At 50.8% G+C, this 20,258-nt stretch overlaps 1 protein-coding gene across 4 annotated transcripts in view; it reads right to left on the reverse strand.

Annotated features, from left to right (window-relative positions):
- The window catches only part of LOC122389838 (mucin-5AC-like), a 58,514-nt gene extending 41,476 nt beyond the window's left edge, over window positions 1-17,038 (reverse strand). For 2 of the 4 annotated variants that reach the window (XM_043382266.1, XM_043382267.1), the window contains exons 1-2: window positions 16,637-16,727; window positions 14,100-14,244 (exon numbers count right to left, since the gene is read on the reverse strand). In XM_043382266.1, the coding sequence (XP_043238201.1) occupies window positions 14,100-14,139 (40 nt within the window). In that variant the 5' untranslated portion in view covers window positions 14,140-14,244; window positions 16,637-16,727. Of the gene's footprint in view, window positions 1-14,099; window positions 14,245-16,636 lie in introns of all 4 variants that reach the window. The other 2 variants (XM_043382265.1, XM_043382264.1) reach the window with 2 other exon arrangements.
- Between the last annotated feature and the right edge of the window lie 3,220 nt (window positions 17,039-20,258).

A 20,258-nucleotide genomic window follows, 5' to 3' on the forward strand; every position in this document is an offset into this window, starting at 1 on the left:
AAATGAGCACTTCTGAAACCTGTTTTACGCTAAGCCTTCGACCGTCCTATTTATCCGGTCGTTGTCTGTCTCAAGCTGTACTACTGTCAAATATATGCAGCGCGGCACTTCTTGCAGGCTGCCTCGAGCACTTGGCCGACCATTGTCGTCGGTTTAGTGTGCATCTAACTGAGAGACTCTCAGACTAAGTGGGCCATTACGCTGCCGTCGGAAACCCCCTCCCCACCAAGGCTGCCAGACGAACAGAACCTTGCCTGCAACCCACACCCCGTTCCCGCGCCAGCACCCACTATCTGACGCCCACGCGGCACCCACTGGGCACCCTCAGACACCCCGCGCGAGTCGGGCGCTCCTGATGTTGACCCAACAATTGGCCTTCAGTAGCGCGCTCGCCGTCTGCCTCCGACCTTCAACTCCCGCTCGCCGTATCCCTTCCGACAGTCTGTGTCGCCACCTCCGCCACCTCAGCCGCAGCTGTTCTGGGAGCTGCGACTTCTGCTGTTTCTGCTGTCCTCTGCAGGCGCTGTTTGCCGCTGCTGCGTTGACGACGGCGGTAGCGACAGACTGTCCCACGCTCATAGATCCGGCTCCGCCTGCTCCTGCAGTTCGGGCGTGGTCACCGCCGACTTCAGCCCGGCCTGTGACTCCGGTCCGCCTCCAGGACCCCGCGCGCCCTCGAGACCAGCCTTGTTTGGCCGGGAGCGAGCAGGACCCTCTCCCGACGGCACGCCTGATCGGGGGTGACGTCATCCAGTACCCGGCAGGCGTGCCGGGCGTGCGCTATTGTTGCCGCTCACTAATTGCCGGCCTGACCTCGAACCTGCATAACAGTTTGTCAGTGGAGAAGTTTCCGGACCGACGCAAGGCGTTGAAGCTAAGGAGGTGGTCCACGCCACTGTGGTCCACGCTAAACCGGGGCCCAGCGATAGAGTGGTGCGAACGAACTTTGAACCAACTGGTTCGTGAATATGAATTGATATGAAAGCTACTCCGCGTGTAGTTTTCGATCATGCGTCTTTGTCATAGTTTTACTGCAATGTTTATGACTTTTATTTGGCTATTTAATTGCACTTTTAGCAGAGTAGCTATACCTTTCCTATACGGAAAGCAAATTGTCGTGTATGGGTTTGAATGCCCGGTAGCCGAAACCATAATCCGGTGAAAATAACGGAAGCTCGTTTAGCCAGTTTGTTCAGTCGGATGACTCAGGCTAATCCACTGAGGATTGGCTATTCCCTGACGTAACAGCCTGCCGACCGTTGGCTGTAGCCCCGTCCAACTGGCTGGTCCGGTCGACAGGTCGGCAACAGCAGCGGCCAGCCGGTCACAGGTTTTCACTTTCTGCTCCCAGGCCGACCGGCGCCCAGCTGCAGCGCATGCGCGGTGGAGCGGGACCACGCCCGGCTGGCCGGCCCCACCCAAGGTCGGGTCGCCGGGCCGGACCTCGGTCAGCCGGCTCCTCCCGGAGCAGCTGCCCCTCTCTCCCCCTCTCCTCTCCTCTGCCCAGCTGGCCGGCGGCGGCTGGTGGTCTAATCACACCGAGCGACACGAGTTGGTCCTCCCTGCTGAGAGTGCTGCAGCAATGGGCGGGGCCGAGCCGCACGAGCGAAGGACACCGATCCAGCAGGATCGACCGTACTCCATGATTGAGCCACGGGTAATGAGGGCTTTACTGACCACCACGAGGGAGGGCCATTATGAAACAAATGCACTCGTCCGTTTGCATGAATGGGAACGTGAGCGCCCCAGGTGCTGCCTGAGATGCTGAATGATATCGGATACCTGATGCAAGCTGCGTCTGAGATGTGTTACGGCACTATTTCCGGCGCTTTTGAACCATGAATATTACGAGATTACAGACCGCAATGGGGGTAGTTTCCCGGCCAATGTCGGCACTGTCCATTATCGGTAGGGCGGACGCTTCATAACTCTCGGGTGCTGGAGAGATAGAGCGGGATTCGGTTCAATGGGTCTCTAACCACCCACCACCGAGGCACATTTTACATCAGTGAGGACTGGGCTGAGTTTAAAGTCAGTAAAGAAGAAACGTTCCGTCGACAGCAACAGCAAATAAACCGCCAAGGCTACCACCGTTCCATGCCTGTTACACAAACCGCTATCCTCGTGTGAAAGAAAGCCCTGATAACATCACCTAACGATGATTCAGAGCACTCTTCAGGCAGACAACGGCATCCAGTTTTCGCCCGAATCCACTCCAGAGCGGGTGGTGTCATTACTTGACCTCGAAGGACAAGAGGCGGTTGTAAGTACAGACAGCCGCGTCTCAGGGTCGGTCCGGTCAAATGAGCTCTGGATGGATAATTACGGCGGGGATTTCGTCACCCTGTGCCGGGTATAAATTATTTGCCCTCCCTATAACGTATGCGCCGCCAGAACTGGAGCAGTGGGCCACGTTGCAGAAGTGCACTGTCTGCTTGAGTGGTGGCGATATCATGGGCTTGTGACGTCACGGAGACAATACTGGCGCGTCACCGGGCTGTGGAACGCCGAACAAAATAATTGTCCCGAGCGGGAGCATGGCTTCATGTGTAGCTTACATACATATAGACCTCTACAGAATGTTTTAAGAAATTCTGGATGCGTGGATCAGATATTTACCTACTGAGATGGATTATATAAATTGCATAGTTTTATCACCGGAGAGTAATGCAACAATCTAACGGAAATTACCCATTTGTAAAGTAAGTTCACAAAACATTGAAGCGAAGCTTCACAAACAAGTAAGCAATGCTTGCTCTAACGACTTAGCTAACTTAGAAATCCCTCAACCAAAACCTGCGAAACTCCGGCTATCGGTATCGACTAATAGTGACATCGATCGAGCAGCCGATGACCTCGGCACTCCATATAAGGCCCGGACAGAGGGCGCTTTTTGTCAGGGCGAGAACAAAAGCGACGAGGCAAAATCGACCATAAAACATTCTGATAAAATAGCTTTGTGCGTGAATGGAATTTGTAGGCATACATGAGAAGGAAACCGTCACATAGGAAGACATCAGTCAGATATATAGATGGACATGACAAAGGGAAATATATAAAAACCTGGGTAAGCCCACCAATGCCGAGCACATCGACGCAAAGAATAGCCAGTAGGTTCCTTATGCAAGTGGCTCCTTTCGCAGACTGCTTGTAAGTCTAGCTGAATTGGACGAGACAGAAAAAAATGACATCGGATCTATCCTTTTGAAAGATGACCGTTCCAAGGATATGGGCCAGGACTTGCTAAATGCGCTATCTGGATACACTCCACTCTATTTTACGATACCGAATGAATCTCAAACTTGAAACTTGTTACAAATCCAGGTTAGCAATCAGTTGCTTGGTAAACAATTTTAGACAATCAATCAACACCAGACTGATGAGTGGCGTTTTTATCGGTCTTAATGAGCTCTTCCACCAGCAGTCTTGCTCTAGCAGCGTTTCCTGTAATGTCGAATGCAGCTTCACAATAAGCTGCTCCGAAATGACAACTGCGTCGCAGAGAACTGAGTACGCGTCGACCGCATTTCGCCATGTGTCGGTCGTTCTGAGTTCCCACGCCAGCTCAATGTTCAGACCCGATACGAGTGGTGTGAATGCCAGGAGGGCGGGCCTCTGGAGACTTCAATGTCAGACTGCGACGTGAACCAGCTTAGAAGCATGCCGGACCGAAACAACAGTATTGTTCGCCCACTGCAAGCGCTAAAAAACTGCCCCAGAGCCGTATTGTGGAGAATGGAGTGAACGGACACCCGCCCCCGCCTTTTAGCTGCAGAGCATTGCTCCGCACGGACTGCTGAGGTGGCCTTCAGGGGGGCTGAATGACAACAAAAATAAACCTAGAACTGGCCGGTGAGCTGGGACATGGCACAGACATGCAGCATGTCGTCCAACACCCGGATGTAGAACGATCTCTGAATTGTGTTGTGGCACCAGTCTAGCATTTTGTCACTCACTACATACGTGTGTAGCTTCTGAATTTGTTTGGATTCGAAACCAGCTACAAAAAGTTCAAGCGCTTCGTCGTAAATTTCCTCATTTCCGCATACCAATTATTCAATCACAAGGATCGTTGGATGCCATTAGTTAGCCCATTAAACATAATTAGCGCACATCCACCTCTCATTTCGGAACAGTCTAACTTAATTTCATTGAAAAGGGTGCGTCACATTCTGATTAATTACAGACATGGAGCCATCAGACTGACAGGTAGAAGGACGGAAGAATCACTCATGGCTCTATGCCGCTCTGATAATGAGTTTTAGGATTGGTTAGTTGCCCTTAACAGTTCTAGCCCGCTATTTATGACACATGGATATCATCGCCTGCTATCGTGAAAAACTCACTGAGGCGAGTGCCAGTCCACGTTCATCTGACCCTGGCCGAGTGCCTACTAGACCCAGTCTGTCCATCTCCTCTCCCCAACTGTCGACGGGGCGCCGCCAATCGCGCCTTGCCGTACCCATTGGAGGCCATGCAAGCACATATGTCACCCTGTTTGGCATTGGAACGTCTCACTCCTCCCCCAAGGCAACTGCATTCAATTGAGATGGCATTCTCGATGCCTATAAACGGCCTTGTTGGATGCAAACTAGTAACATCAATCGTTTCCAGACAATCAACAGATCGGAGCCACCTGATGCCGATGCGATAATTAATTCTGCTGCTGTATCAGTGACATTCTGAAGGCTGTACCTCGGGGAGGGGCGGTGATATACGTGGTCTCGCGTCCTTCCTAGCTAGACCGCGCTGCGGCCAGTGTGCGGCGGCCGGCGCCCTGACCTGATTGTGCTCAGAGCCCGCCAGGTAAATCACGGGTCTTCGCCGAGCGGCCTTACGCTAATGACAGCAGCGTTATGAATATGAAACGATGCGGCTATTTGTGTGCGCGCACCTAGCCCGGCGGCGAGCATCCTTGGGACCGACAAAATGTCTCTGTTAGAGAGACTCGCCATTAGGTCGCCATGCTTCGCTCGTTCCGCGATGGCGAAATTGGCATTCAGTGCGCGTGAGTAGTGTTGTTATGGCAATGTCACGGGCGGGCACGCGGCGACTCGACAAAAACCAGTACAACAGAGAGGCGCTGATGCTGAGAGTTACTCATATCAGCAGCACTGATGAAATGTTATTTAAAAGCTCAAACAAATGTTTTCCTGTGCCATAATGGTGCTTTTAAAGCCAAGTTCAAACTCAAATGTCATGAGCGTTCATACCTTTGCTTCTTTATGTGCCGCTTGGCCTTTGCTTTCGTATATTCTGAATAAACTAAATGACAAAATTTAATATTGATCAATCTATAGATTACGTCCTGCATGGTAGGCAGATTAATAAATTAAACGTGTCTCATATTACCGACGAAACTATAAATGCATCAATATGTCATGCCCATAATGCACTAAGACGTACAAACGGCACAATAGACTGCAAATGGTATCTCGGCTATACCTGAGCTACCAGCTCCCTCCTGAGCAAGACAATGGCTCACGGGGCCAAATTAGCATTCATGGAGTGAACCAATGACATGCGCGTGACCGAAACGCACTGACCCTGACATGTGAAGAAGGTGACCTCCAGAATCTTTTGAACTATGCGGAACGCTAAAGCAAAGACCATGCTTGTTATCCGTGTCATAAAAGAATGAGATGCGCCTCGTTAATTTGATCACATTCATTCATTGTAACGGCTAGAGCATGCGTTAGCTGAGCTGAAAGTTGGAAATAAGATAACATTTTAAATGCAAACGTGCGTTCACATTTTTCCTTGTGCTCAATCTGTCAACACTTCATCATATTTCTCTATTCTGTTTTATCTTTTCCTCCGAGGTCGTCCATCCTCCTCACTCACCATTGTGATCCGCTGACGTCTGATGGTTACCCGATATCCCCATTTGTCTGACAGTCGGCCCTCGGACCCTGTGCCCGTCCCCTGCTGTCCGTCTCTGGTGACCCGTGATCGTGACCGTCAGCCGCCAGCACCAAGTGACTGCTCACACCACCACTCCACGGCGGCACATCTGTATTCAGCCCCTCTGCCGGGAAGCCCGGCTCACTTAGCAGTGTCGCAAGCCGCCAGCTGGCCGTCCCAATAGCCGCCGATGAGCGAGTCGACCGGTGTGCGAGTGTTGATTAACTCAGCTGAGCTAGCGCTGGCCGGGCGGTAGCGGCGGTAGCGGCGGTAGCGGCGGTAGCGGCGGTAGCGGCGGTAGCGGCGGTAGCGGCGGTAGCGCGTTGAAGAGTCGGCGCACTGTGAGCGCAGCATCCATGTCGTGTTGTCATGCCCACCGGCGGCTGCCGCCGCGACTGGGTGTCAGCGAGGTGCGAGTTATTATTATCGGAGGCAGCAGAGGTCGCTAGAGGGAAAGCCGGCACTCAGGCGGAGCTGTCGTAAACGCTGCCGTCGACGCTGTGTGAATGGTTGATCGACGCCCGCTGTGAGCTACTCGTAGCGCAATACCTACTTGTAACCGGGAAGTACGGAGAGCTCGAAAGATGAGGCTTGCTGGCGAATGCTGCGCTTAACCCATAGCACAAATATTGGGTGGGACAAGTGCTTGGATTCGAGTCGTCACTCAATTGCTACATACCGCACACCGCTGCAGCCACCAGTGAAGCATGCCCCATATGGTTACCATTTCCTGAAAGGTATATCCAACTGAGACATATTTTTTTTTTGACCCTGAAATTGAGTTTTATAGCTTAAGGGATTTAGCAAATGGCATCAAGCTATGGTATTGAGCAAATCGTATCGGAGGAGCATTGTGTTGCAATCAAGCCTAGGTGACAGAACAGAGCACAACTAAATGAACAGCTCAAGTGTTGTCATTCTAACTTAACTAATTGTCTAATAGAATAGTGCGCATATGACACAACCATAGCTATGTGCAGCCATGTGCATGATTTATACGCATGGATTTGCAAGGAAAACAGATATATCGCAGTAGGAGAAACTGCGATACGTTCTGAGCACTGTTGGGGTCACAGTTTCAGCTCACATAAAGCCCACAGACTGGCGATAAACGTCTAATCAAATAGTGCCGCCACGACTGTATCTAACGGCATTGCCGAAACGTGCAATGTTGCTGACATTCCATGTCTCTCGCCTTTTCTGTGGTTATCTGGGCGGCGCAATCTCACGGGCGAGCGGCCTGCACGGATCAGTGACACGCCCAAATGCTGCAGCCACAGTGACAGTTCGGTGTCCGAGATTTGGACTGAAGGAATGCAATAGCGGGTGGTGGCATTTACACTCCATGAAATGCGTTTCTCGTTTTTACAGACTTTCTTAAGTTCGTGAAGAATTAAACCCAATTTGTTTAAAAGTTTTGTTCGTGCAAGAATGTATTTGTCTCATAGATTGATCTATGAAAAAACGCAACAATAAATTGGATATCGGTGATGTCTTAGCTCTGAAAGTGATTTGTCGCCAGCTCTCAAGTCGGATTATCGTCTAGCTGGCCGAGCTCTCCACTCACGTCATCATAGGTATGGATCCCCACTGACTTAGCCCGCCGGTCGACCGGCCGGGCGGCGCGGGCGATGCAGACAGTTTCTGAGGTGACAGCCCCGCCAGCACGCGCCGTTTGCGCCGACAGTGAAAGGAGTCTGTGCGGCGCGGCCACGGCCCGGGGTCGACAGCGACCGCCAGCCGGTGACGGTGACGTCACAGAGGGAAGCGTGACGTCACCGCGGGCGCAGTCCTGGAAAGACGAGGCCCGTGGGAAGTGTGCGCGGCTACGTCTGTTGTGACTGCCGATTGGGACATAATGAGACATCGCTAACGCCTCCGGCATAAAGTGAAAGAAAACACAGATGCAGCTTATCATAAGCTTTCGACAAGTGGCTGGTGGGTGACGCCGAGCCGGAACTTAAAGCCTACATGTTATTTACTTTGTCCCGGTAAGGTCAGTCTGAATGGCTAGCTCAGAAGGTCCCGAGCGCAGCGACCGGCCATCTTGAAAGTCAAATGCAGCACGCCACTCTGAAGTAGGGTGATGGCTGTTTTGCTGTGCGTCCAACTGAAGGTCGCAGCTTACAATATCGCCGCTTTTGATTGCCTTAATTGACCCATTGACCCATAAATTACTCATTGATTGGGTACGCATTAACATAATCATTATGGACCGATGCAGGCAAATGTAACAGTCATTCTGCCAAATGCGTCACGATCTTGGCGATTGAGGCCCAGCCCTGGGACAGTTTGGTCCAGCCGTCTAGGATCTCGCTCCAGATCCCTGGGAACGTCACTACTCACTAGGGAATCACATTGGGCCCCAACCATAGACCAGTTGGACTCGGGGCCAATATTATAGGTCTGATTTAGTCTTTGACGTCATGAATCTGGGGCACAAGTCGACCGTAAAAAAACACAATTCTTCAGATGTGCGTGGACTGTACTACCTGTCTCTTCTTGTTTTTAGAATCTTTTGATGCAATGTTTTCAGCGTGCATTCTGCCGAAGCGCCTGTGTTGGCTGTAAAGGCAGTTTTGTGGTCATTCATAAAACCCGATCGCACGCTTACGTTCATTTAGTCCCATTTCACTTTTGAATTACCGCTAGCATCAGGCCCGTTTTTTTTGTCGCTGTCAGAGTGAGCGCGTGCTCCCGGCGCCCGCTGACCCCACGGCTCGCCGGCCGATCTCTGCGACCCTGGTGGGGGGTCAGAGGTCACCGATCTGCCGTCGCACCCTCCTTCCCTCTCCCTGCTCCTTTCCTCTCCCCAACATTGGGACGAGGACGCTGGCAGAGGCTTCCACGCGAGGCCGCGCATCTCCTCTTTAAAACTCAGAACGGCCATAGGTCAGCAGGCTGAGGAAGGGAGAGAGAGAGAGAGAGAGAGAGAGAGAGAGAGAGAGAGAGAGAGAGAGAGAGAGAGAGAGAGAGAGAGAGAGAGAGAGAGAGAGAGAGAGAGAGAGAGAGAGAGAGAGGAGCTGATCGCAGGGATAAGATGTGGACGCTAAAGATCGAAGCTGGACCATGTCATGCTTTCACCAATTAAAATGGCTGGTCATTCGTTCCCCCAGATCCCACTCGCAGGATTTGAGCGTTGGAATATCGCAAGCGTGGTATTGGGCGAATGAGACTTCAGTCTGATTTGCATGGGTAACAAGTGGGTGATCGATAGAGTGTTGTAATACCACAGTTCGAATAGTCTAGCAAGTCACCATCATTTGTTTGGCTCATTTCGCTGGTTGATGCAAAGTTCAAGCAGAAAATCGTTTAGCTATTAAATCATGAAATTAGCTAAACGATTTTAAAAAATCGTTTAGCTATTTTGTTTCGAGATTCTTAGATCTTTCAGTATAACCACGTTCTTCAACCAAGAATGAAAGAAACAGTCAGAACATTTGCGATTTCATGGAGGAAATCAACTTGAAAGAAAGATCACTATGCATAGATGGCCAATTACACATCTGCTTGGATCACCATTCACCAAAACAAATTTTATGATCGCCTTTAAACGATATTGCAGAGCTAAGAAGCTGCAAAGCGCATGTGTTTCAACACTTTTCACTAACTAGCTAGCTGGCCACATTGTTTATAAAGTCCCCAGCATTTCAGCAAAAGCATCAGCATGCAGGGGCTCTGAATTCATACTGCTCAAGTAGACCGTTCCAGAAAGCCCCCACACAGCCCCCGCGTACTCAGTAAACCCCAGCTCGATCGTCCCAGCCTGACCCCGACCCGGTGAATCGACTCGGTGCGGCATTTCCGCCGCGGCTCGCGCCAATCAGTCTCCCCAGCCCAGAGCGGACCGTTCGCGTGTTCCCGGCGGCTGCATACGGGATGGGACGGCTGACCGATGTTCATGCCGGGGCCAAGGACGCGGCCCACGGCGCAACCTTTACCTGACCAGGCAACTACAAATGAATCAGTCTGAGGGTGCAGCGCTATACACGGAATGTTCAATTGCTGAATCTCATCGGATGCATTGACTGGCGGCTTCTTCGTTCATGATTGCTTTGTATATGCGAACAACACGAATAATTTATGCATCTGTTGTCGTAAGTGTTTTATCAGTTTTTTTATTTGGGAGTTTCTACTTCTTCAGTTTCTACTTCCCAATTTTGAAAAGTAACATGTTTTATTCCTTTCCAGGCCTCTCGCTGCTACTGAAGACCATATAAATATGAACACCGATTTCTCGGAAGCTGATGAAGTCTGACCACTAACAGCTGACCACTGACGTCAGATTCCGTCTGGGAGCGCGTCACCTCTCTCGTGACCACTGACGTCAGATTCCGTCTGGGAGCGCGTCACCTCTCTCGTGTTGACCTCACGGTCAGCTGATGTGTCGCCTGGTACGGGATGCTCCGTTCTGGGGCGGTCCAGTGAGTCACTGCTCCTCTGCTGCACCCACAGCTACATGGAGAATACTCCTCCCAGGAGGAGCTGAGATGGGAAGCGGACACTGTGACCCTGACACGGCCGGTATCTGAGGTCACCATTTTCAGAAAGTTTCTTGATAATTGATGGTCTTTATTACACGGCTCGCAGGCTGTATCACTATGTTACAAAATATTCCCAAATAATTATGCGGTTCGACCTCCCTTGCGTCCGAGGGTACCCAACAACTATGTAGTCTGCACTTCTGCAGCGCGGCTATGACAGACTTTTCTTATCCCAGCAACGAGAGCACTGTGGTTTCAGCCGAGTACCGCAGACGAGAAAGCTCTCTGACCGGAGACGGGTGCCGCAGCAGTCCAATCTGAGCACACAGACGCCTACGGTCGCCCACAAAACTCCGACGCTGAGAAGATGGATCACCTGCAGGTGGGAGTAGGCCGGTGGGCAGACCGGTAGGCAGACCGGTAGGCAGGTCGGTAGGCAGGCCAGATGGGTCAACACGGCGATGGGTGGGCTTGGCGACTCACAGCCTCCTTGGAAACCGGTAGGGTGGTGCAGACCAGCTGGGCTCGGCTGCTGTGTACCAATGCGTGCCACATCTATTGAGTAGCGCAAGATACGTCAGGATTTCATGGGGACGATACAGGAATGCGTCCATGATAGAAACGTCGAAGTGACAGCTTCGGCATTGAATCTTACTTTGAAGGAGCGCGTGCTTGGGTAATGCTTTTTCCGCAAAGTTGTAGACTCAACAGCGTAGCACAATGAAGCGTAATTCGAGCAGTTTCTTCGAGAGTATGACTGGTCTGGAATCAATTGACAGGAACTTGTCCGTTAAAAAGACCAGTATAATTTCGCAATAATGTCCCGTTGCATTACGCACGATCAGGAGAAAAGCGGCGCTAAGCTTGTCCAGTTGCCTTCTGAGGATTTTGACCAGCGTGGAAACAGAAAGGAAACGATTGTTACTTGTGACAGTGAAACTATTAACACAACCTAAAAATTACGTGTCTACGTTTAATTTTATCCGTCACAGCTGTCAGTTGCGCGGGTTCGACAGCCCATGACAGTTAACGCCCGAATTGGAAACCGGGGAATTTCGTCAACGGTGACTAATCGCCTAGCTAAGCGCGGTGCAAACGCCGCTATTACGTCGGCTGAGCATCACGGCGGCTGGGTTTCCGGCACTCTCGGTGATAATGCCTCACATCGCTCCGAGCTCCGGTGGCGCAGTCACGGCCCATGAGGCCGAGTGCCGATATTGTGCCGTGTAATTACCCGGTGTCGGTCAGAGTACAGACCTTGTCTCTGTACCTGATACCGTTTCACAACCCTGCCTGTGAGCGGGCCGGCAGCTCGCCTGCACACGACAATGCCGATATTGTTTGCCGAAGGTCGTTTGTATCTGGAGCAGCCGAGTGGAGAGTCGATTGGGGCGGGTTCACACCGGCGAACATGGAGTCGGTCCCGAGCGTTTCCAAACGCCGGGCTGTGCCAACGCCATCAGTGCCGGCGTGACATGTTGGCTCGCCCGCGGCGCCGCTCGGTCGTGCCACTAAGGGCGTCGGGCCCACAGCGTGCCGATCGATAATCGCCTCTAATAGCCGGCCTGTGCCGGTGTCCGCCGTTCGCAATCGCCGCCACCGCGTCACTATCGCGCGAATCAGCGGCGCCAGCACAGTTTACGCTGCAACGCTGCAATGTTGCAGCCGACTTTGGAAAGACACGACCTGGAAATGGGCGATCGCCGATCGCGCTTCAGTGTGTCACGAGTTGGACTGAACCTCGAATATCTGTGAAATGGAACGTGCAAATGGAGACTTATATATATCTGCGACAAAACTGCAATGATGTGAAGGGCAAGCCGACAATGCGTAACGATTGTGGACTCTCAGGGACACTTCCTTTGGAATGAATTATACGGACACAGTGAAAGCAATGCATAGAACATCGATTAAGGACAAGTTACGGCTACGCTTTGATTGCTTCAAGGCGGCTGATCGATAAAAAGTGGTCCGTTGCATGCGTTATGACGGCTTTGGTGTCCGTTACCTAATCTCCCGTTGAGCGGGGAGTGCCACCGCCGAATATGTGTCACGCAGTGGTCAGTCGTCCAACGATGCCATTGTTCGCAGTTACCCAACCGCCGATCAAACCCGCGAGGTAGCAGCAAGGAAACGGCAATGGTCATCTCAATCAGAAAACCTGTTCTGATCCGAGCCAAGTATCGACCATCTGATCGCGGATAAGCCACGGGTGGAAGTTATGTCTGTTTTTAATATCCGCAGCACCGGCTGTTGTCGTTAGTAGTTGGTATCAACTGTGACAATTGTCATCTTTATCACCATAAAATAGCTCTGATGCGACCAGGTGCAGGCTGGGCCCGGCAGGATTTCAACACTGCTAGAACGGCTGCGTTGCCCAATGTCTACTATTCATAGATCAACTAATAACTTTCATTTTCCTTCCTACCTTTTGATGCCTAAGGAAATCATACCAATCAAATATGTGTGTTTTTGTGAGGCATACACTTGAATGAATTTGGAAAAACGCTATTACTATACATATTGTAAGTTACAGACGAAGATCCTAAGCAGCAACACCATACTAGTTAGAACCTAAGTTCAATGACATGTGAGTTGAAGGATCATATGCCCAACATCAGTGGATACGTCCGGTGCAAACCATCACCGGTATCAGTGCAGGGCAAGCACCAGCAGAGTCCGAGTTTGTTTCACCTTCAGAGATAATTGAATCGCCGCTCGGTCCACAGACTACCCACTTCCGGCTATGTTCGTCTGCACTATCCATTACCACGATAGGCTAACGGTATTCTTCTCCCACGTCCCGCGTTTTGCGCACGCAACCCTTCCCCTCTTCCCCGCTCCTCCTCCCCGCGCGGCCGGCGGAGACTGCAGCGCCTGGCGTAACGCTAGCACCAGAGACTGCAGCGCCTGGCGTAACGCTAGCACCGGAGACTGCAGCGCCTGGCGTAACGCTAGCACCGGAGACTGCAGTGGCGGCTGGGGCGCTAGCACCAGCGCGCCGCCGCAGGGATGGTCACCGCGCCTCGGCCGTGTCGGGCGCGTCACGCGTGCTTATGCAACCGTCACCGCCGCCACCGCCGCCGCCGCCGCGGGCGGATACAGCGACGCCGGCTGTCGATCACCAATGGCATCGCCCCGGGCGGCGGCGGCGGCGGCGGCGGAGCCTCGGAACTGGCGGCGCGCGCGTGAGCAGGCCGTGCGACGTTATGTGGCGCAACGGGCACGATCGGTAGCGCGCTGCAACGGGAGCAGGCGGCGCGGCGTTTGTCTATCGCCGACTGGTGTGGTTTATTGTCGATGGAGGAGCGCCCCGGGCTGCCGGCCGGCCGGTGGGGTTCCGGCGGGTTACTACACCGGCGGCAGCCCCCCGCTGAGATGTGTGGGACGCCGCCGCCGCGGTTGGGCACGAGCGGCCAGTCGGGGTGCCTGATTGAAACGCGAGTGACCGGCGCCGCGGCTAGGAGAGAGGGTGACCGGAAAACGGGCCGCTCATTGGAAACGGGCCACGTCGGCGTGAGGCCCGCGGTGTTTTTGTACAGGCCAGTGCGTTACAACACCACTGTTAGTCTAATTTATAGCTTTGGATTGTGTTCTTATCATGGCAATTTGTTGTTGGTATTTAAAAACTCAAACCCGCAGTCCATTTAGTATTTTCAGTGGCATTCAAGAGTGCAGAGAATTAATCACAGTTGGGATAGCGGTACTCACCAAAGATGGCCAGCAGAAGAGCAAATTTAGCCAACTCCATGGTCGTTCACAAATCCGAGTTCCTTTCGGAACTCAGCACCGCGGCACTGTCGTAAAAGTCACTCCAGCTTGTTACTTTGGTGAATTGGTATTCAGTCGAGTCGTTCTGAAAAAGCAGACACAGTTTCATTCAATACGTCACGCAGCGTAGCAGCAGAATGGCTTAGTGTAGTCGTAATGGTACTGGTGATAAAGTACCCAAATAAAGCGAAACTGGTTATTCCGTCTAGTTTTTCACCGCATTGCAAACCTCACACTCGGATAGAATAAAATGATGCCTCATCTACGAAATCACTAGCTATGCTTGCACCACACGTATCATGCAGCGATTTTTACTAACACTAATTCTCAAACAGAGCCCTTTCACAGGTGTCACAGGTGCAGCCTCGCGGCATCAGACGTCAGTCGGACGGTCTCGTTACGTGTTCTCGTTCACGCTAGCAAGCACGGTAATAGCTTCCTGCAGTAATAAACGTAATTCTCACTTCAGCACTGCACTCATTGGTAACGTGTCACGGGCAGCGGCGCGCAGGCTGCGGCGCGCTGCCAGTCTGCTGTATCCATATGACCCCCGCGCCCCGCCCTGACACCTCCCCGTTGAACTGAGGCACTGTCGGTTACATGTTGTAGTCAGGAGCTGGTGCGGTGCTTCAGCAGTAACGCGCAGTCGGCCGGAGCCGCGTGGAAAGTGCTGTCGACACGGAACAGCGATACAATGCCGCCGGAGGCCGGTTGCGCTCGGACTCATCAGCCGTAAAAACAATCTGATGACGCCTGGTTAACAAGGCCCCGTGGTGTCAGCCGGCGCGTGCCACGGCCGCCGGCGGGCCTGACTGCCCGCAGGCGGAAGGGACTTATTGGAGCAGCTAACTCTTGGCCAGAGAGGGATATTATACCGCCTCGATTGGTTTCCGGTGACTGACCGGATGAGTACTAAGAGCAAACTGGAGTTGGAGATATGAAATGCTATACGTGATTAGATGCTAGCGTAACAAGTGCAGAAACTTTTAAGCTCTCTCGATCTTCATGTTCCAATACAATAGACATTCAAAATCGCGCCACATCGGGACTCTGCCGTAAACATTTAACATTGGTATTCAGTTCGTCATGAGTTAACAGTGTTGAAACTTGAAGTGTCTATTTAGTTCAACGTTTCAGCAAAGCTAAAATATGTGTCGTCATCAAGTGACAGGACTTTATTGAAAAACAAAATAATGATCAATCCAAAGAATTATTGTCGAAAGCATACACCTTGTTTGCTTAGATCAGATTACTTGCTTCGAAGTAAATTTCACTAGTGAGAGCCCTGTTCGAGCCTCTTCTGCGCTCGCTATTTGCCGCACTCATATCTACCTCTCATTTGTTTTTTATACTAATCAGAATCGACCCGGGTCACTGGCTGTAGTCGCGTTACGGATCATATGGAAGCGTGGCAAATCTTGATATGCTTATAAGAAAACTAGCTGCTTTGAGTCTCCCATCTTCTAAAGCTATATTCAGTTTGCTGTTACAAATAAAAAACATTCAAGTAGTTATTATGTAGTATTTTTAGGTGTTATTAAATAAAAAAAACCTACTGAAAACGATTTAATTCCATTGATACGCCACATCAAATAGCACTTATACAACTTCGCTAGATCAATGCGCCATAATATTCAAAGTCTTGTAGTCAGTCAGTGTAGTCAGAATACTGCAATAACATTGCATATTGATATGTGCTAGCAGTAGCAGTACCTAACCGTCTTGACCATTGTTTTTACAAATGGTAAAAAAAGTTGTCAGTGTGCAACGTGCATATAGCTTGGATAATTATAGTGCAATTGATGCTAAGTAAAACAACGCCTAAAAACACGCCGAAAAATGACGCGGGCTCCGAGCTTCATCGTATGACTCACACCATATCCAGCGCATTAGCATGCCAGCTAATTTGCAAAATAATGTAAGCAACATTTAATATAGTTGCACCACAGACACGAGAACCGCGAACAATTATAATACTTTACTACATCTCCTACTGGCAATAACAAACTTCACTGCTCACTCGTTTCACTCAACACCTATCCGTGCTTCTATCCTCAGGATACTGAAATCCTTCTCCTCAACGCCACAACCCCCCTCCGGGCTGGACAGGCAACTTTATCTCATGCGGGCTGCTCCCTTGGAGCGGCACCGCTGCTCCCGAGGGAGCGCACCCCGTAGCCGGGTGCAGTGAGTGCCTTGGGGCTGGGTGGCCTGTCCTCTGGACGGGCTCAGCCCCGGCGACTCACTAGGGTGCCTGCCCAGACCAATGTCTCCTCCTAAATCCTATCATCCTTCCGGCTCTGCAATGGTCTTGTCGACCGAAAGTGCCTAACCCAACAAGACAGTTTCACTCAATCCATCGTACCGCCGTCGCTGCGGCCACACTCCTCTCCCTCCCCTCCGCCCATCCCTCCCGGGCCCCACACCAGCGCTGCGCTGCGGCGCGGCTGTCGCGGCGGCGCGAGCTGTTTCCTCACCTTGCCTGGCTCCTGGCGCGCGGGCGGGGCGCCCTCTCCAGCCTCCTGTCACAGTGGCAGCCAGCGCTCGACTGGCGGCGCCGCGCGCGGAGAAAGGCCGCCTCGGCTCCACCTCAGCCTCGACCTTGGTCCGCCGCGCTGCCAAGGTCAGAAACCGAGGCAAGGTCAGCCCCGGGCGCCCCCGAGGCGGTGTGCCCGCTGACCGCCCCCAGGGAACTGAGGGCGGACCGCTGGGACGGCTAGTGTGCTGGTCTAGTGTGTTGAATTTCGGAGCGGTTGATCGGTCAGCTGTGTGCTAGGAGTGATTTGGAAGTCTAATCAAATGTCTGGGGCAGCCCAGCAATGGTTTATTACCGGACCGTGAGGTGAGGACGTGCCTGGCAGGGCCAGTGATTGGCCATTGCTTTATTAATGAAGTCAGTGGGTATGTTGGTTCCAGGTGGCTCTATGTGCTTTTATTTATAACGCCCACGAGAAGAAAAAATTGTGATGACCGTTCACATCCAAAAGGATGGATGAATGAGACAAAATTGGACGGGACATTTTATGTTAAACGTTTCGTGTTTGAATTGATTCGTTTAGTCTTCACACACGTTAAGATGTTTTAGGCTGTTGCATTTGCTGCCTGAAATAGATACCATAACAGATTTGAAACATTTCATAAGATAGTAATCATAATAACACAAAAATGCAAACCACTGGGCAATTGGAGTTTGACGAAAGCAAGGGAACTTCCATCGAATATTGTTAAATCTTACGTGAATTTCTCTCGGATTCCACAAAAATGTAATGTCCAGTAAGAAGAGAGCAACGACATACATAGGCATTCACTTTCGTTTATTGTGGCGATTTCTGTTCCAGATTACATACATTGATTGTGCCATTCCTTGGTGTGCCAACTTGCGACTGGTCTCTGTTGATAGGAGCTAAATCACATCCCTGGTAGACACACAAAAAGTGAAGCAAATTGAGTAAAGTAATAATAAAGCAAAATCATTCAATCGGTATGCATCCAGAACGACGACGACGAGTTACTTTTATGATTTTATGATACAATCCTAACTAGTGGCAGTTTCGTCGAATCATGAAGTGTGGTAATCATCCCTAAAGCCCTGCCCGTTCAATAAATAGGGTGTTTACCATCTGAGCACAGAGCAGGAGGGGACGACTGGCTGTAAACTGCCGGGGTCCGGTCTGTCGAGCTGCTGAGGAAATACTCCCTGCTGCGTCGCCGACAGAAAACAGTGGTAACACGCTCCTTCACCTAGTCTGTCACCGGTGCACCACATTGAGCAACGAGTGCGCCGCGCCGCGCCGCGTCTGTCGCCCCGCGCCACTGTTTGTCACAGGACGGCAGTGACGGAGCTGGGTGGGGCGAGACCAGGTCACCGGGACCCGTCATAGTGACCTGAAGGCAGGAGACAAACAACATCCACCCGCCCCGGGTATGAAGCAAACAACGCTCACCGCTACTGCCTGGTATGGGCGCCACTCGGAGGGAGGTAAACAGTTCGCCACCTGCCGACCCTGCCACTATGTATACACTGAAAACAAATTGACACAAAAAACGACTAAAAACGCACAGGCAGAGCGTGTTAACTAGGCTTTCTTGTGTACCCTGCATCATGCATTTTTTGACCCGTCGCAGACGTGTCAATTTACAAATGTGTTAACCCAGTCGTGTTGTGTCCTAAAACACAATATCATTGTGTCTTCAACACATAAGGCTTGTGTGAATACATTTGCAGAATACAAGGTAAATATGTTACTAAATTTAACCCAAATCGCAAGTGAAAGAAGGAAACACGTGATGATTATGTAGTTTGTTGCCGGGGCGCATTTGAAGGGACTATGGCTTTGGCTGGACAGGCTGACTGCCAAAGCCGGGTCCCGAGTGGAATCGGGCGCTCGGGTGCGGTCAGGGCTGAGTACCCGGCCGGCCGACCCATACGGTCAGGGCGCGGGGCGCGGTCAGGGCTGAGCACGCGGGCGGCCGACCCATACGAGGCCGCCGACCCATACGCGAGCTGGAGTTGCGCCCGGTCGGCCACTTCAGAGCCGAAGGGGGAACGCGTCACGTGGACGGCTCAATCAGAGCACCAAGTGACGAAGCCCAAAACTGGAGGACTGCTGTTCAATACAGTTGTCCAGATAGCCGGGATAAACTTACAGCCTTTATTTATTTGTGTTTGGGGCATTTCGGTCAAAATGACCATTGCATGCCCATGTGTGAACATCAATGTATTCTAATATCGATGAGTATATTTACATATTGTCTAAGTTAGAGTTTGTCGAATAATCTAATTTCACGAAGGTATGCGAAGAGGAGATCAATCAAGGGTTCTTCAGAATCGCCGAGAACAGAAGCCAATGTGAATTGTATGTTCCTTCGATTGCAATAATCGAGCATCCGTTGTCTTGTATTGTCGAATTTTCTGCAGTCAATAATTATATGTTGAACTGATTGTACGCAGTTACATAGTGAGCACCTTGGGCGGGCGTCTCGAGTATATATATGGTTATGTGTATATTTTGTATGGCCCAATCGCATCCTTGCTAATATCCTTTCTTCATGTCTATTATTCCTTTTTGCGGTATGCCATACTTCAATCTTTTCTTTTATCTGTCTGAGTTGTGTATGCTGTGTTACTTGTGCCCATTGTTCCTGCCATTTTCTAAAAATAGCCTGTCTTATGTTTGCTCTGATAGAGTTGTATTCTATAGGAATGTTTGTGATGCTTGTAAGATGTAGGGCATTTTTGGCGTGTTCGTCTGCTTTTGTATTTCCGTGTATACCACTATGGCCTGGTATCCAGAGAAAGTGGACCTTTTTTCTGTTGTTCGACAATACATGTAATTTGTTAAAGATGTGAATGAGAAGAGGTGATGCTGGATATGTAGCTTCTAGCGATTGAGCAACAGATCGTGAATCCGTGCAGATCATAGTTTGTGCCCAAGACTTTTCATTAACCAAATCAATTGCTTTTACTATGGCATGAAGTTCGGCTATGAATATCCCAGTTCCATTTTGTAAGCGATTAGATATTGAATGATTTCCTACGGGATCAAAGACGGCGTTTGCGACGCAGTCACCCGACTTGGACCCGTCCGTGAAAATAAAATGATGTGTAGGAAATTCTTGTTGTGTCTGAAGGAACTTGTGTTGTATTTCTGTGTCTGTCACTTGTGTTTTCGGGCAATCAATAAGAAATGAAACTTTCCAAGACCTGACTACCCATGGAGGGGTGTTCAGTATTGGAAGTGGAAGAATGTTTGGTTGAATGAAGTTAATTTCGTTACAAAATTTCCTTATTCTAGAGGCAATGGTGAGTCCCGATCGTTTCTCTGCGGGACCTAAGCGATTGTGGTGAATTGATGGAAGAATGGTAAGTGTTTTGAATGCGCTGTGGTCTGGGTGAAATCTGACTTTACTACTGAATCGTAAAGTCTGTTCGATGCGTCTAAGGTGTAACGGTGGTATTGTTGCCTCAACTTGAAGGGATGGAATTGGTGAAGTTTTCATCGCGCCAGTTGCAATCCTAATAAATGAATTTTGGATGGTGTCAAGTTTCTTTAAAGTGTTGTCGCTTCCTCCGGAATAAACTACAGAGCCATATTCAAT

Source organism: Amphibalanus amphitrite, unplaced genomic scaffold (assembly GCF_019059575.1).
Source record: "Amphibalanus amphitrite isolate SeventyFive unplaced genomic scaffold, NRLGWU_Aamphi_draft 000374F_arrow, whole genome shotgun sequence".
Lineage (NCBI taxonomy): Eukaryota > Metazoa > Arthropoda > Thecostraca > Balanomorpha > Balanidae > Amphibalanus > Amphibalanus amphitrite.